At 39.6% G+C, this 17,240-nt stretch overlaps 1 protein-coding gene across 1 annotated transcript; it reads left to right on the forward strand.

Moving 5' to 3' along the window:
• Nucleotides 1–514: 514 nt before the first annotated feature.
• Nucleotides 515–7,981, forward strand: nr2c2ap (nuclear receptor 2C2-associated protein). The gene is made up of 5 exons (XM_029632405.2): nt 515–750; nt 2,890–2,980; nt 4,160–4,265; nt 4,439–4,506; nt 7,308–7,981. Exons 1-5 carry the CDS (start codon nt 713–715, stop codon nt 7,428–7,430), a joined length of 426 nt encoding a protein of 141 aa, XP_029488265.1. The 5' UTR covers nt 515–712; the 3' UTR covers nt 7,431–7,981.
• Nucleotides 7,982–17,240: the final 9,259 nt, after the last annotated feature.

A 17,240-nucleotide genomic window follows, 5' to 3' on the forward strand; every position in this document is an offset into this window, starting at 1 on the left:
GATTTAGACCTGGGCCTGCAAGTTAGCAATAGATAGTGGCAAACTGAAATGCTTGTTTAGAAACTTTAGATTACTTGACGGGCTTGCAGCTTTTTTTTAAAAGGAGGATGTCCTTTAGCGCTGACCTTGTAACATCTTTTCCACAGAGTTTATAAACCCAGAAGTTGCAACATCGCAAGACTTCCGGGACTGCTTGTATAACAGACCAGGTCATGGTTTGAGAAATCATTGAGAGTAGTGAACAATTCTTCCTAAATTGTTAATATTCTCAAAATATAAAGGGACAGCGTATATTCGAGCCAATGTCTTAAGTAGTTGAACATGTTATTACTCCAACCTCGTGAAAGTGACAAACTGACACGTTTTCATTTGTCAAAAACAACATTATGTGAAAGGTGAGCCTTTGATTTGACGGCGTGCACATGCGCAGTTCTGCGCGAGACGACCGTTTCTACGCATGAGCTTTGCTCGCCAACGTCGACTATAACAGCGATCAGGGATTTCTATTGGAGAATCAGTTTTAGCCTATATCATACTGTACTGTCTTTGATATAAGCGCCATGGATGAGATATGAAAAAAAGAAAGGAACACGATTGCCATCTAGTGGAGAACGGGTTAATCGTGTTGAAGACCTTTGCCAGTACCGTCGTACATAGAAGAGCTTAATCTCTATTACAATACGGCAACTTGCCCTCAGTTGTGAGATCAGACATGGCGTCTTCATTGATTTGCAGTGAAACACAGAGCAGGTAAGAAAACGTGTTAGTTTGGCATTTTAACACACTGTGTGCGGGCATGATATCTAATGTTATACCTTTAGATTTGTCGCCACATTCGATTAACAGTGAAAAATAAACGTGTTTGTGTTAGCCCCCCAAATAAGTGTCTGACATTTTGCTGAACTCGGTTCTCGTATATCGAGGCGAATTGAGTTTTGATAACAGGTCGCGGGATTAGATACAATGTCCCCATCAGACTATTCTTGTAAAAAGGTCCTGTACAACTGCGGTCCTTCCGCTGAGTGCTCAAAATCATACTTAATAGGTTACTTTTATCGAATCGAACCTCCGAGTTTTTCCTCATTTGTGGCGCTCAACTCGGTGCGAATGTGCATGGGCCAATTTAATATTTTTATATAGTATGAACAACAAGAGGAAAAAGTCATACTTTTAATAAAAACGTCCAAATTAACCCCGCGGAAGGACCGCAGTTGTACATGTAAGTGTTCTCAGAATCGACTGATCCAAAGTTGTTGCCAGCTTCTCAGTCCCATCATATTACATAGTCATTCGATGAAGGCTTCTTCTGTATGGGGGAGTTTTGCCAACTGCGTCTCCTAACACCGGTGTCGGAAGACAGACGCCACAAAGGCGTTGTAACTGAGAAATAGTGTGAAGCATCCGCTTGGCGTTTTCAAATTCAATTCAAGGGCTTTATTGGCATGGGAAACATGTGTTAACATTGCCAAAGCAAGTGAGGTAGATAATATATAAAGTGAATATATAAAGTGAAATAAACAATACAAATTAACAGTAAACATCACACATACAGAAGTTTCAAAACAATAAAGACATTACAAATGTCATATATATATATATATATATATATATATATATACAGTGTTTTAACAATGTACAAATGGTAAAGGACATAAGATAAAATAAATCAGCATAGATATGGGTTGTATTTACAATGGTGTGTGTTCTTCACTGGTTGCCCTTTTGTCGTGGCAACAGGTCACAAGTCTTGCTGCTGTGATGGCACACTGTGGAATTTCACCCAATAGATATGGGAGTTTTTCAAAATTGGATTTGTTTTCGAATTCTTTGTGGATCTGTGTAATCTGAGGGAAATATGTCTCTCTCTATGGTCATACATTGGGCAGGAGGTTAGGAAGTGCAGCTCAGTTTCCACCTCATTTTGTGGGCAGTGAGCACATAGCCTGTCTTCTCTTGAGAGCCATGTCTGCCTACGGCGGCCTTTCTCAATAGCAAGGCTATGCTCACTGAGTCTGTACATAGTCAAAGCTTTCCTTAATTTTGGGTCAGTCACAGTGGTCAGGTATTCTGCCGCTGTGTACTCTCTGTGTAGGGCCAAATAGCATTCTAGTTTGCTCTGTTTTTTTTGTTAATTCTTTCCAATGTGTCAAATAATTACCAAATATGATAGTGAGAGAAAGCCCACTGGCGGGCAGTTGGAGAAGATGGTATCTGCAAATATTTTCATTGAAACATTTGATGTCGATAGAGTTTGATGTTCACAAACTGGAATCTATTATGAACAGAATGGACTAAGGTTCGTAGACTTTACCCTTTGCAAAAGTGTTTTAAAAAATCGCGTTGTTTAGAAAGAGTGCAAAGGCGAACTGAGTTATTGCACACGCTCACTTCAAAGTGGGCGTTCCCTAACGGATATATGCAGATGACGCTGTAACGCGCCAATAGGATCTCGCTAGCTCTTGCTTAGCACTGCCCCCTCCTTGCTTGTTTTGCCCACTGGAAGACCACAGCAGGTCGTTATCTTGGTTTAGTTATATAAATCTTTGGAAATACTGTCAGCTGCAACTCTGTTAAATAATTATTATTTTGATGTGATTTGAAAGTAGAGGGATTTATGTTTCTAGAACCATACCGCAATTGAGAATTGATTCAAGTTTAGATTGAGTATGTGGCTGTTTTGACATCCAGAAACAAATGTCCTTTAAACAGAACATGTAAGGTCCTCGGACCAACTACGCCTCGATAGAAGAGAATGGAATCGAGGCTTCCTCAGCTAAGCTCAATGCTGAACTCTCTCTTTAACATCCTAGAAGGAACATGTAGCAGTCCTGCTGCAGCATGATGATGTCATGACTGTAAAATTGCTGTGTGTCTTTTTGTTTTTTACAGAGTAAGCTCGGTTTTAAACAGAGATGTCAAGCAATTTGGGAAGAAGTACATGTTTGACTCAAATGAAGAAACTTGCTGGAACTCTGACCAGGTAACTACAATCACAATATAGCCGCGCATACCTCAAAGGGGCCAGCATCGGCACATTCTCGTGCGCCTCTATTGCCTCCTTCCCCACGAAGTGTGCACTTGTTCACTTCCCTTCATGAATTTGAAAGTAAATGACTGGTATATGGATCTATCCCAGGCCAAGATGAATCTAATTCAATTGATGGGGAGTAGTGACTGAGTGCACACCTGGAGGAGAGATCATTAGGATGCACTATGTGGTTATGATATTAATACTAGTATTATTATTAGGCTACCCTCAGCCTCTGCTCACAAAAGTGAGGTGAAAGCCTGTTGCCAGAGGCTAGCTAGTAGCTACCCTATGACATAGGATAGCCAGAATTGTTTTGACCTAAGCTCAACAATGTACATCTTTCCCTACAGGTCAAAACGCTCTGCTGCCATAATATAGGCACAGTTGAGCCAGTGTGGGATAAGGTTAAAAAAACAACCTCAATCCAGGGATGGAAGATATCGCTGTACCCCTAATTATCCCCACTGACAAATTGAGAAAATGTAAGTACTGCTAGTTTTGAATTAAACTGCCATTTTCATCCTCATGCTAGCCTAAAGCAGCCCATTGGATTCCATGAAAATGCGATATGTAGTGTTGGGTTGAGTTGCTATGGAATCCAATGGGTTGCTTTAGCCTAGCTAGCCTAGCATGAGGACGAAAACGGCAGTTTAATTCAAAACCAGGAGTATTTCATTATTCTCGATTTGTCAGTTGGGATAATGGAATAATTAGGAGTACAGCAACATCTTCACCGGTCTAAGGCACTGCATCTCAATGGTAGAGGCTGTGATTGGGAGTCCCATAGGGCGGCACACAATTGGCCCCGTGTTAAAGTTTGGACGGGGTAGGTCGTGATTGTAAATAAGAATTAGTTCTTAACTGACTTTCCTAGATACATTTTTAATCCCTGTATTGAGGTGTATTTTTTCTGTTGCCATATGCCGTGCCGGCTCTGCGGTGCCCACATTATGGCAGCCAAGCCTTTTGAGTTTTAGGGAAAGATGTACTTATTGCTAAGCTCTGGTTGAAACAATTAATATCATCATAATAATAATATGTGACATACAGTCATGCTCAACCATTTGAGCTACAAAGGACCATATTCTGGCTACCCTATAACACTGTCACTACTTTCCCTTTTTACAGGGTGATTCTCAGTGGGTTACTCTTGAATTCCCACAGCCCGTCAGAGTGTCTGAATTAAAGGTGCAGTTCCAAGGAGGCTTTTCAGGAAAAACATGCAGATTGGAAGGTAATACAAACACACACACTCTTTTAGTCAGTGTATCACAATGAAGTTGTGATTTGAAATGATTTATATTATAACATTGTCATACTATGCTTTAATAACATATATGTTTTTAAAAAGAGACAGACTGTCCATGTCAACAATCCTGAAAATGTTTCTACTTGTTTTCCCCTCAGGAAGCCCAAAAGCTGGAGAATTGGCAAAAATCACACATTTTTACCCTGAAGACAACAGCTCACTACAAATATCCTTCAATGTATTATTAAATGTCAGGCCCCTTTTATTTGTTCCCATTTTATTGGTACAAAGTGGAATTAAAATTGATTTCATTTTCATTTTTTTGGCAACAATCTACACAAAATACTGTCAGTGAAAAAAATATATAATACACATGTCGATAACTCCGATATAGCAGTTGCATCAGTATTCAGCCCCTTTGTTTAGTCAAGCCTAAATTAGTTCAGGAGTCAAATTTGTCTTAACAAATCACATAAGAAATGACATGGAATCTGTGAAATAATAGGGGTTGACATGATTTTTGAATGACTAACCCTTCCTCTGTCACCCATACATATAAATCTGTAAAGTCCATCAGTCAAGTATTACATTTCAAGCAAAGATTCAACTATAAAGACCCGGGAGCTTTTTGAAAGCCTCATAAAGAAGGGCAGTGATTGGTAAATGGGTAACGATAACAAATCAGAGATTGAATATCTCTTTAAGCATGATCAAGTTAATAATTATAATGTGGATTATTTATTAAACTACCATTACAGATAGTCATTCTTCTGAACTGCAGGACAGGAATGAAACTGCTCAGGGATGTTACTGAGGCCATTGGTGATTTTAAACCACTACAGAGTTCAATGGCTGTGATGGGAGAACTGAGGATGGATCAACAACATTGTAGTGACTAAATGACAGAGTGAAAAGAAGAGTACAAATATACAGAATAAAAATATGACAAAACATGAATCTTGTATGCAACTATGCACTAAAGTAATACTACAACAAAACATGGCAAAGGAATAAATATTTTCGCCTAAACGCTAAGCCTTATGTTTGGAACAAATCCAACACAACAGATCAGCTTCCTAGTTTCAAGCATGGTGGTGTGGGTATGCTTGACAACATCGGCAAATACTGGGGTGTTTTTCCAGGTAAAAATAAATAAAATGGAGCTAGGCACAGGAAAAATCCTAGAGGAGAACCTGCTTCAGTCTGCTTTACAACAGACACTAGGAGAGGAATTCACCTTTCAGTAGGAGAATAACCTACAACACAAGGCCAAATCTACAGTGGAGTTGCTTACCAACAAGACAGTGAATGTTCCTGAGTGGCCAAGTTACAATTTTGACTTAAATCTGCATGACATTTATGGCAAAACTTGAAAATAGCTGTCTAGCCATGATCCCCAACATCTTGACAGAGCTTGAAATAACAAAAAAAAAAATATATATATATTAGGGCAAATATTGCACAATCCAGGTGTACAAACAGCTTTTAGAGACTTACTCAAGAAGACTCACAGCTTTAATCACTGCCAAATGTGTTTCTAACATGTATTGACTAAGGGAGCAGAATACTTATGCTACGACTGTATTTTAGTTCATTTTTTAAGATGAATTAAAATAAATCTTCCACTTTGACAGTATTTTGTGTAGATAGGTGACAAAAAAATGACAATTCATTTTAATCCCACTTTGTAACACAAAATGTTAAACAATCCAAGGGGTCTGAATACTTTTGCAAGGCAATATTTACGCGCCTTTCAACGGGGTATGGAGGTAGGTGCCACGCACACCTGTTTGTATCAAGAACTGCAACACTGTTGCAACGCTACTGGCGATGTTAAACACTTCTCCAATCGTTGTTGAGTTCTGATATTAAGCGCACCGTGGGACGTATGCCAGTGTCATATCTTTTCAGTCTAAACTCCAGCTAAACTGAGAAGGGGGTAGCTGCATCCCAATATGACTGGAGAATGGGCTTGTGGGTGTGTCAAAAGGAAAGTAGTGGGCGTGTCAAGCAGGCTGCTATAGGTTAGGCAGTTATGATTTAGCCTTTTTTTCTCTCTCTTACCACGCAACTTTCCGTACATTGAGCTACCATAACGCGAGAGTTCTGTTTTTAAGCCAGAGAATGAGTCGTATTTCACTGTTAGTTTTGCACAAATATTTTTACATTTTCAGTTATAAAACTGACAATTGTTTATTTCTTTATTAAAAGTATTGATTATGGGTGTACTGTTGCTTCATGTGTTGTATGTGTGTGCTTACTGTAACTGTCCCCTTCATATTTGGCTACAAGGTAGGTAGTTCCCACGCCATTGCCGCACAGCAGCGCTTGTCAAGCGGGAGCAAAGGGCACTGTTTCTCGGTGTTGTTGCCATCCATGCCCTCTTCATTGAGTAGTAGACTGTATGTATCAAGATGACATCTAGATGGTTATCAATATTAGTTATTTCTTGTGTAGGCTGCTATGCTACTTGAAATTAAATCACGTGGGAGAAGAAAATGGCTCTACGTTAGCTACCGCCGCGACGTGACGGTGATATCCAGTAGGAAGCCTTTCAAGTTGGCAGGCACGTCGATACAACACCAGTGCACTGGTCGCTGGCTTATCGACTCGTCGTGCAGCCCAATCAGCCACGCAAAACGGTCTTGAGTGGCAACAAATCTGCCCAATTAGTTGATTCACTTTCCATACACCCACTCCTTTTGACACACCCACTCAATCTATTCATTTAGGCTACACAGCCGCGAATGTCCTGCAAAATGATCCCTTTGTCCCGCATTTGGTATTTTTAAATGTGGCCATACTAAGCGTGAGGTAGCCTGATGTACAAGCTACCTCAACTAATTACAACTAGTCTTGTAATAGTTGCAGAAATCCAAGTTGTAATAGTACAGAAAAGTTATGCCTGGCACTGGATACTGTAATACAGAAATGTTGATTTTAATGTTACATAGAGTACACAAAACAGCTTTCAAACAATATTGTACACTGCAGTTCTACTTATCTGGTTCTTAACTCCACACCCACAGCTTTCCCATTCAGGAGGCCCACTTGGTGCACAGGCTAAAAATAGTGTTTGAGAACAGTGCTGACTTTTTTGGGCGAATAATTGTTTACTCCTTGGATGTCCTGGGGGAAAGAGCTTTGTGACGTTTTTGTTTCTGCATGAGAGAGAGCGAGACCTATAGGGAAAGAGGGTGTAGTAACATTGAATAACATGACTGCTGGAAGACTGTACCACCCACATGAACTTTGGAATGGGAACCATATCTGACTATTTTTGGTGAGGACATTTTTAGTTGGTCACCTGCTTGCATCACAGAAACAACAAGGGGATAAAGGAGGACTCTGAATCTGGATTTGTTATTGCAGCTTTACAGGCTTTAAGGTCACGTAACCACATGCCTATTGAAATGTTCTTGTGCCTTATTTGATTTGCCATTCGAAATGAACATTGTAAAATTCTTAAGCCATTTGATTTTATTTGTTTACAAACTCTTCATTTTTTGAAATAGTTATTTAAACTTAGTATGATTGTCGTAAAAAAAATACACATAAATGTCCTTAATATACAAAACATTTGAGAGGGTGCTTACCTTTTTGTGTCTGATGGTGACAGCTAGGGCAATTGGACTATAGCCAGAATCTGCCTCAATGTTCATGTCTGCCCCTTCTATCTGAATTAAAATCACATTACCATATTTATTTGTGCCACTGAGATGACTAATGTACTTTGGTTTTGGAAATGACCTTCATTTTAATTAATTTATCGTGTGCAGGGGTATGAAGCATCATACCTAAGAGGGCCTTGGCATAGCTTATGTGGTTCCCGCAAACAGCGTAGAGGAGAGGGGTACCACCATTCTTATTAAACATGACAGACATCCATTAATAGAATGTGTGTTATTTCTGAAGGAATCAAGAGTCCTGGGGCAGTTATTTACACCATTTAATTATATAATTTACAACCCACACAGTCATAAGCATTAATATCTATTGCATGTTGGAGAAGATATTTCACTATTACTGCATAGCCTCCAGAGCTGGCCAGGGTCAAGGCACTCTCCCGCTCCCATGCTATAGCACTAGGATCTGCCTCCTAAGACACACTACACAAGGACATAACAGACAGGTTATAGTCAATCACCACCCAGTATATGACTAACCATTGAATTCAATGAACGTGTCTAGAAATGTCCCTGATGTTTTCCAGGAGGCAATCCACCATGGCTTTCTCTCCAAATGCTGCTGACGAGATCCTGAGGTCCAATGTCGTGCCATTTATCCGCCGCCATCACCTCATGTTTCAGCATGATAATGCACAGCCCCATGTCACAAGGATCTGTATACAATTCCTGGAAGCTGAAGATGTCCCAGTTCTTCCATGGCCTGCATACTAACTAGACATGTCACCCATTGAGCATGTTTGGGATGCTCTGGATGAACGTGTACGACAGCATGTTCCAGTTCCTGCCAATATCCAGCAACTTCGCACCGCCATTGAAGAGTGGGACAACATTCCACAGGCTACAATCAACAGCCTGATCAACTCTATGCGAAGGAGATGTGTTGTGCTGGATGAAGCAAATGGTGGTCACACCAGATACTGACTGGTTTTCTGATCCACGACCCTACTTTTTTTTACGGTATCTGTGACAAACATATCCATATCTGCATTCCCAGTCATGTGAAATCCATAGATTAGGGCCTAATTAACTTATTTAAATTGACTGATTTCAACTCTAGCTCAGTAAAATCTTTGGAATTGTTGTGTGTTACGTTTATATTTTTGTTCAGTATATTATTACACAGGACACAGCACACAAGTCATAGTGATCATGCTGGTTGTACCATGCTACACAAGTCAGGCAAATTGTAGTCTTTGCACCATTGGTCAGTGGATATTTTTCACCTTTGCTCAGGTTTGTAGCCACCTGAGACCTCCCCCTGAGCAGCTAGCTGATGGATGGACAAAACAGATGAGACATCAGTATAAAGGGTCAGTGTTATGTACATTTAGTTGTCCATATATTATACCAAGTAATATGCATAATATTTCAATCTCCCTCAGTTATATACTAATATAGTAAGCCTACAGTACAGAAAACTACAGAGGGGTCATTTTGGGCCATTCCTGTAACAGTGCGTTACCTATTGGATTATGAATGAGTGTGTATACACAGCAGTGTTTTAAGGTATTTTGCTTGTTTATTTTTTTCTGAGTTCTTACCGTCTCAATTAGAATTGTTAGATACTACTGCACTGTTGGAGTTAGGAACACTTCGCAACACCCGCAATAACACCTGCTAAATATGTGTATGTGACCAATAAGATTTTATTTCATTTGAAGTAGCTGGTCAGACTGTGACCTCGTTCCCACGCTGCCTATTAATGGGGGAGAATACAGAGATTGCATGATGCCTATAATCATTTGACAATTTAGGCAAACTGAAAATGGTGCAGCCCTTTATTGTAGACAAATTGACAAGTGTGATTACTGTATGAGAAATCCTATAGAGCGTTTAGAACCAACATATGTTGTTGTAGGACTGACAGTCATACCATTTAACCCGTACTCTGGACTCCCCTGGTAGACATGTAAGGTAGTGGATTCCACTGCTAGGCCATCACCTGAGACCATGTGTATACTGGCTGCAAGATCTGGTATCTCATCACCATCTGTACCATCCATGGTCACTTGAATCAACATCGAAATAAAAATGACCATATAGAGTAAGCTCTGGCCAGCAGAAGAAAAAATATGGAACAAATGCTCTATATTCTGATTATCTCACTGTTTGGCTTAATTTTCAAAACTGTGGAAAGAAATTCCACAAATGAACTTTTCACAAGGCACACCTGTTAATTGAAATGCATTTCAGGTGACTACCTGAAGTTGGTTGAGTGAATACCAAGACTGTGCAAAGCTGTCATCAAGGAAAATGGTGGCTACGTTGAAGAATCTCACATTTTTTGGTTACTATTTGATTCCATATATGTTATTTCATAGTTTTTATGTCTTCAATATTATTCTACAAATTAGAAAAATAGTAAAAATAAAGAAAAACCCTGGAATGAGTAGGTGTGTCCAAACTTGACTGGTACTGTATACAGTATAGCATATAAGATGGAGGACCAGGAGATTCAACTTCATGTTAAAAGAGGTCATTAGCGAATACTTTAACTAACGTTAGCAAGCCAGCTCGCTAGTAACTTTAGCTGGCTGCACATTAGCTAGCTACGGTAGCTAAACAGCTATCGTTAAGTAGCTAGTTAGCTAACGATACCTGTCTTAACCATACATAGCTTTGGTAAACCTAGCTGTATTATTTGAAAAGTCATTACTTTATTACATTGAGTAGAAAGCTACCGCGAGGACGTGCTCCATCGACTCTGTGGATTAAGCATGCTTTTGGTGCAAAGTCGATAGCGAGCTGGACTTCAGGCAAGGAGGTTGAGGGTTCGAAACTTGCTACCTGCTTGTTTCATTTGAAGTCGTGTACGATTATAAGTATGACCATATAGTATTAAGTATGACCAATATATTTGGTTTATATTGCCCATTCATTGTCCGAGACACAGTAACACATTGGGACCCAAAAGCATAATCAGTGCTCTAACTCCCCCTTGGTCGTTAGGGCAAATCTGGTCTGTGATAGGAGGTTTTTTTCCACACCTAGCTTGGCTATTAGACTATTCTTTAGTAAAGGTTGAATAGTCTATTCAGCTATTAGCCCCCTCCTCAACTTGCAACAAATTGTTACTCCCATCTCATTCCTCACCCACTTCCATGCGTCATTCTCGGCCTGAGTGGCTCGCTTGTGGGCGTGCTGGCGGGATATGGCAGCATCTTCGGATGTGCGGAAAGAATTCTGCATAGCAAATTTATATGAAGGTCTGGTTATTCACAGGCAAATTTTTATATGATATGGAGGTACATTTGTGTATTTTTGATGAGCAAAACTTTTTTCTTTTCAATCAAAATTTTTTTATCTGAAAGCAAAAACGATGCTTCAAAATAAAATAAAATGTTTTGCTATCAAATATTTTGTAGAAGAGCACAAAATGTTTTATTCCCCAAAAATGTATTTGAAAACAAAACTTAATTTAAAACAATTTAATTTCGCTATCAACCACGCTCCATTTTGGCCATTTTTGGAATTGTCAATTTGGGTACAACCAATACTTTCTTTCTGACATGAAGGAAGCCATAGCGGACACCTACGAAGGTTAGCTCCTACTTATTCAGTGTTGGTTCATTACATACAGTTGAAGTCGGAAATTTACATACACTTAGGTTGGAGTCATTAAAAAAATCGTTTTTCAACCACTCCACAAATTTCTTGTTGACAAACTATAGTTTTGGCAAGTCGGTTAGGACATCTACTTTCTGCATGACACATGTCATTTTTCCAACAATTGTTTTCAGACTGATTATTTCACTTATAATTCACTGTATCACAATTCCAGTGGGTCAGAAGTTTACATACACTAAGTTGACAGTGCCTTTAAACAGCTTGGAAATTTACAGAAAATTACTTAATGGCTTTAGGAGCTTTTGATAGGCTAATTGACATCATTTGAGTCAATTTGAGGTGTACCTGTGGATGTATTTCAAGGCCTACCTTCAAACTCAGTGCCTCTTTGCTTGACATCATGGGAAAATAAAAAGAAATCAGCCTAGACCTCCACGCCTCCACAAATTGTAGACCTCCACAGTCTGGTTCATCCTTGGGAACAATTTCCAAATGCCTGAAGGTACCATGTTCATATGTACAAACAATAGTATGCAAGTATAAACACCATGGAAGCACGCAGCCGTCATACCGCTCAGGAAGGAGATGAGTTCTGTCTCCTAGAGATGAACGTACTTTGGTGCGAAAAGTGCAAATCAATCCCAGAACAACAGCAAAGGCCCTTGTGAAGATGCTGGAGGAAACAGGTACAAAAGTATCTATATCCACACTAAAACGAGTCCTATATCGATATAACATGAAAGGCCGCTCAACATGGAAGAAGCCACTTCTCCAAAACCGCCATCAAAATGCCAGACTACGGTTTGCAACTGCACATGTGGACAAAGATGGTACTTTTTGGAGAAATGTCCTCTGGTCTGATGAAACAAAAATAGAACTGTTTGGCCATAATGACCATCGTTATGTTTGGAGGAAAAAGGGGGAAGCTTGCAAGCCGAAGAACACCATCCCAACCGTGAAGCACGGGGGTGGCAGAATAATGTTGTGGGGGTGCTTTGCCGCAGGAGGGACTGGTGCACTTCACAAAATAGATGGCATCATGAGGACGGAAAGTTATGTAGATATATTGAAGCAACATCTCAAAACATCAGTTTTAGCTTGGCCTCAAATGGGTCTTCCAAATGGACAATGACCCCAAGCATATTTCCAAAGTTGTGGCAAAATGGCTTAAGGACAACAAAGGCAAGGTATTGGAGTGGCCATCACAAAGCCCTGACCTCAATCCTATAGAACATTTGTGGACAGAACTTAAAAAGCGTGTGCGAGCAAGGAGGCCTACAAACCTGACTCAGTTACACCACCTCTGTCAGGAGGAATGGGCCAAAATTCACCCAACTTATTGTGGGAAGCTTGTGGAAGGCTACCTGAATGAAACGTTTGACCAAAGTTAAACACTTTAAAGGCAATGCTATCAAATACTAATTAGGTGTATGTGGGCTTTTCTTGTTCACATTGATACAAATCATAAATTGATAAGGTACTAAGATGTATGTCTCCATCAAATATACGTTTATTTGAACTTTTTTATTCTTACAAATTTTCAATGATGTATGAAATTGGAATTGTTTTTCATCAACTGGTAATGCGTAAATAATGAAACAGGTAAATTCATGGTGGAAGACCACAGGACCAAAGGGATTAGGTCCCCCCCACCCCACAAAAGCCTTTTCTTTCTCTCTGTTAGAGTGAAACGCTTATGGACAGATGTTTGGAGTGCTGTGACATGTCAGTACTACAAATTGCTGCACAGTTTGGAGGAAGAAGGCTACCTTGACCTGTCAAATTCTTTCCACCTCTTCTGTGTGGGATATGTGTTCCTACCTCGTCTGCGAGCAGCTCTGCAGCATTTCAGAGTTGGAATTATCACCCTTTTAAGTACAGAGGTGAACCTGACACCTCACCAGTTGTTGCCTTAGCACTACACAACTGATGATGATGATCAGGTCCAATGATCAAGTCGTCATCAAGCTTCAAGTGGTATTTATGTATTCATTTGTGATCTGGTAATGTAAAAGTCTAATGACATTATCTTGTGTTGTTTGTCCTCATGTGTCTGTTTTTCAGCATGAGTACTCAGTAGCCACTTAGTGTGGACACCAGGTGAGAATAGTTGAATAGTTGTTGAATAGTCTCTTTAACTACCTTATTTTCGCAATAACAGTTGGTCTCCTTCACTTCATCCCCCTTCTCCCTAAATCATATAGGTTATATCAGCTGTGTCGGTGAACCCCTCTCGCATCTGAACTGGCTGACACAGAGGGCACAGCATGATCATAGTTGAGAGGTCACTTGGTCGGGTCAACAGGAAGTATTATTAAAGATGCTTTACATTGACATACAGGTAGATGTAGTAATAACAGAGTTAATGATCCAAGGTCAGTTTTGCATTTCACCTCCTGTTGATTATGATGACTGACTGTGTTAGAATTTTAAAAAACAAAGCTTAATCATGCTCTCTATCCTTCTGTCTATCGTCTGCATGTATGTTTTGATGTGAGAGAGGAAGCCAGTCCCGTCATCGCCACCTCACCCGCTCTTAAGATAACCTTACAGCCGACTGGGAGCCCAAGGCTGGTTAGGAGACACTGCTAGAGACACGATGTAATTGTGATGAACTGAGAGAATATTAGGGTAGCACTGTAAATCATTAATCATATGCTGTCTTCCCTGCTCCTGTTTTACCGCTTTCCTTTTCTGTCTTCTATACATCTTCCCACCTCTCTTTTTATAATGCACACCATATGTGCATTGAAGTACAGATTGAACTTTTATTTATAATGTATGTATTTTTAACACCTGGATAATGAACTTTCAATAAAGCGTTTCACATTCTCCACTGGTTGAAAATATCTCATTGAAATAGTACACATATCCTGTGCCCTCAGATTAATGCAGATGAAGGGAGTTAGATATGCATAGGAAGTGTAGTGTACTTGTAACGGTTTTCTATTGGTGAAGGAGAGTCGGACCAAACTGCAGCGTGTAGATTGCGATCCATGTTTTAATAAACAAACGTAACACGAATCAAAACACAAACTCAACAAAACAATAAACGTAATGAAAACCGAAACAGCCTAAACTGGTGCAAACTAACACAGAATAAGGACATCAAGACACTCAGGACAATCACCCACAATACAACCAAAGAATATGGCTGCCTAAATATGGTTCCCAATCAGAGACAACGATAAACACCTGCCTCTGATTGAGAACCACTTCAGACAGCCATAGACTTATCTAGAACACCCCACTAGCTACAATCCCCCATAATTACACACCACATACAAAAACCCATGCCACACCCTGGCCTGACCAAATAAATAAAGATAAACACAAAATACTTCGACCAGGGCGTGACAGTACTGTTTTTTCTTCTGTATATATGAATTACAAATCATCCTTTACTTAAATCATGTTTCTAGTCTATTGCATAGTTACAACATGTAATCATTGATGTCCCAGGAGCAGGAGTGGTAAACACTGAAGTCTATGATTGTAATACATACAGTACATGCAGACACAGCATCATTCAAAGAATGGCGTTTTATTCACCTGGTATTGGATATGACTGAAAAATAATGTCTCAGAGATTTATCCCTGAACCGCACCTTTATTTTCCCAGGAAGAGTACATGATCAGTGAATATATTCAATGTACATGCTACAATGTGTGGATCTCATGCGTGGTAATAACTACAGTACGTGTGTATATTGGACTTAGATCCTTGGCACAATAAAGTTATATTCTATTCAATCCATAGGCTTCATTAATGCCATTCAGACTGAAGTTGATACAACTATGATAGCTGAGGTTTATAGGCTCTGAACTAATATTCATACCAAATGTTTTAGGTCCATACACAGATCGGCTACATACTGTAGCTAGCTACACATCCATAGGCATAGTTATTTTTATCCTCCACTACACAATAAGCAAATAGTTAGCTATGTTACTTCAGCTGCATGGAAAATATAAGCAAGGCAAACTTACACTATTGTACATTCAATTTGCAGTAAATAATGTAGCTAGCTAGATTCTTTACATCCACTGTTTTACAAGACGACAGCCTGGTTTGCTGGTTTTCTCAGGAGTCCCTAAAACAACACAAATTACAATTTCATACTCATGTCATAACACTAGCTAGCTAGCTGGCTAATGTTAGCTAGTCAGCTAAATTGCTAAATAGCGATTTTCATAAATTAACTTTATGGCAAAATAATATGCACAATCATTTGTTTCTACATTAACTAACATATTCCTCTCAATTATACATTTTTTGCTTGACCCGTTATGACCTTTCTAATTACTTATATTTGCTTCCACTGTAATGTTTTGTCAGCCATTTTTGCTGAAGAATGTCACCAGCGACGGATGGCTCGCGTCAAATTCATCATTGGAACCACTTTGTATGACTGGTCAAATAAAAACATTGGGACCCAAATGCACAATGAGTGCTCTTGCAGTGGTCTGGAGCAATGAAGCCGTGATGCTGGGTACCCCTAAGTCCCACGGTGTAAACTCACAACTTTTAAAGGAGGAACCACTTTATATGTCAAGATAATTGCAAAAGGGTTTTCTAATGATCAATTAGCTATTTAAAATTATAAACTTGGATTAGCTAACACAGTAGTGGTGGTTGCTGATATTGGGCCTCTGTACGCCTATGTAGATAATCCATTAAAAATCATCTGTTTCCAGCTACAATAGTCATTTACAACATTAACAATGTCTACACTGTATTTCTGATCAATTTGTTGTTATTTTAATGGACCAAAAATTTGCTTTTCTCTCAAAAACAAGGGCATTTCTAAGTGACCCCAAACTTTTGAATGGTAGTGTAATTCTAGTAAAGGAATAGAAATATATGGACGAGCAATGTTAGTAAACTATTATGTTTATCCTTAACCATTGATTCCTCATCTGGTCTCTTCTCTGCACCTGGGTCCAACCTCACCATGTCACAGATTTGGCCTTGTGTTTTAGGTTATTATCCTGCTGAAAGATTAATTAATTTCCGTGTCTGGAGGAAAGCAGACTCTGAATGAGGTTTTCCTCAAATGTTTCCTGTGCTTTGCTCCAGTACGTTCTATTTTATCCTGAAAAACTCTGCAGTCCCTAATGACTGCAAGCATACCCATAACATGATGCAGCCACCATTATGCTTGAAAATATGGAGAGTGGTACACCGTAATGTGTTGTATTGGATTTGCTGCATACATAACACTTTGTATTCAGAACAAAAAGGTAATTGCTTTGCCACGTTTTGCTAAATTAGTTTAGTGCAGGGGTGTCAAACTCATTCCATGGAGGGCTGGTTTATGTTTTTTTCCTTTCAATGAAGACCTAGACAACTAGGTGAGGGGAGTTCCTTACTAATCAGTGACCTTCATTCATCAATAAAGTACAAGGATGGAGCAAAAACTCGCAGACACTCGGCCCGCTGTGTTCCAAACCAGATGCATGTTTTGGAATATTTGTATTCTGTACAGGCTTCCTTCTTTTCACTGTAATATTGCAAAAAATACGCCAGGACATATACTCCGAGCATGTGCTGACGAACTGGCAAGTGTCTTCACTGACATTTCCAAACTGTCCCTGACTGAGTCTGTAATACCAACATGCTTCAAGCAGGTAACCTGCCTAAATGACTACCAACCTGTAGCACTCACGTCTGTAGACATGACGTGCTTTGAAAGGCTGGTCA

The sequence above is a fragment of the Oncorhynchus nerka genome, linkage group LG24 (genome assembly GCF_034236695.1).
Source record: "Oncorhynchus nerka isolate Pitt River linkage group LG24, Oner_Uvic_2.0, whole genome shotgun sequence".
Lineage (NCBI taxonomy): Eukaryota > Metazoa > Chordata > Actinopteri > Salmoniformes > Salmonidae > Oncorhynchus > Oncorhynchus nerka.

What these genes read in the sequence shown, in the direction of transcription:
- nr2c2ap (XM_029632405.2), top strand. Translation starts at nt 713, where the DNA reads ATGGCGTCTTCATTGATTTGCAGTGAAACACAGAGCAG. An exon ending in TGCAGTGAAACACAGAGCAG is followed by an intron (nt 751 to 2,889) that starts GTAAGAAAACGT and finishes TGTTTTTTACAG; the next exon opens with AGTAAGCTCGGTTTTAAACA. An exon ending in AAGACAACAGCTCACTACAA is followed by an intron (nt 4,507 to 7,307) that starts ATATCCTTCAAT and finishes CTCCACACCCAC; the next exon opens with AGCTTTCCCATTCAGGAGGC.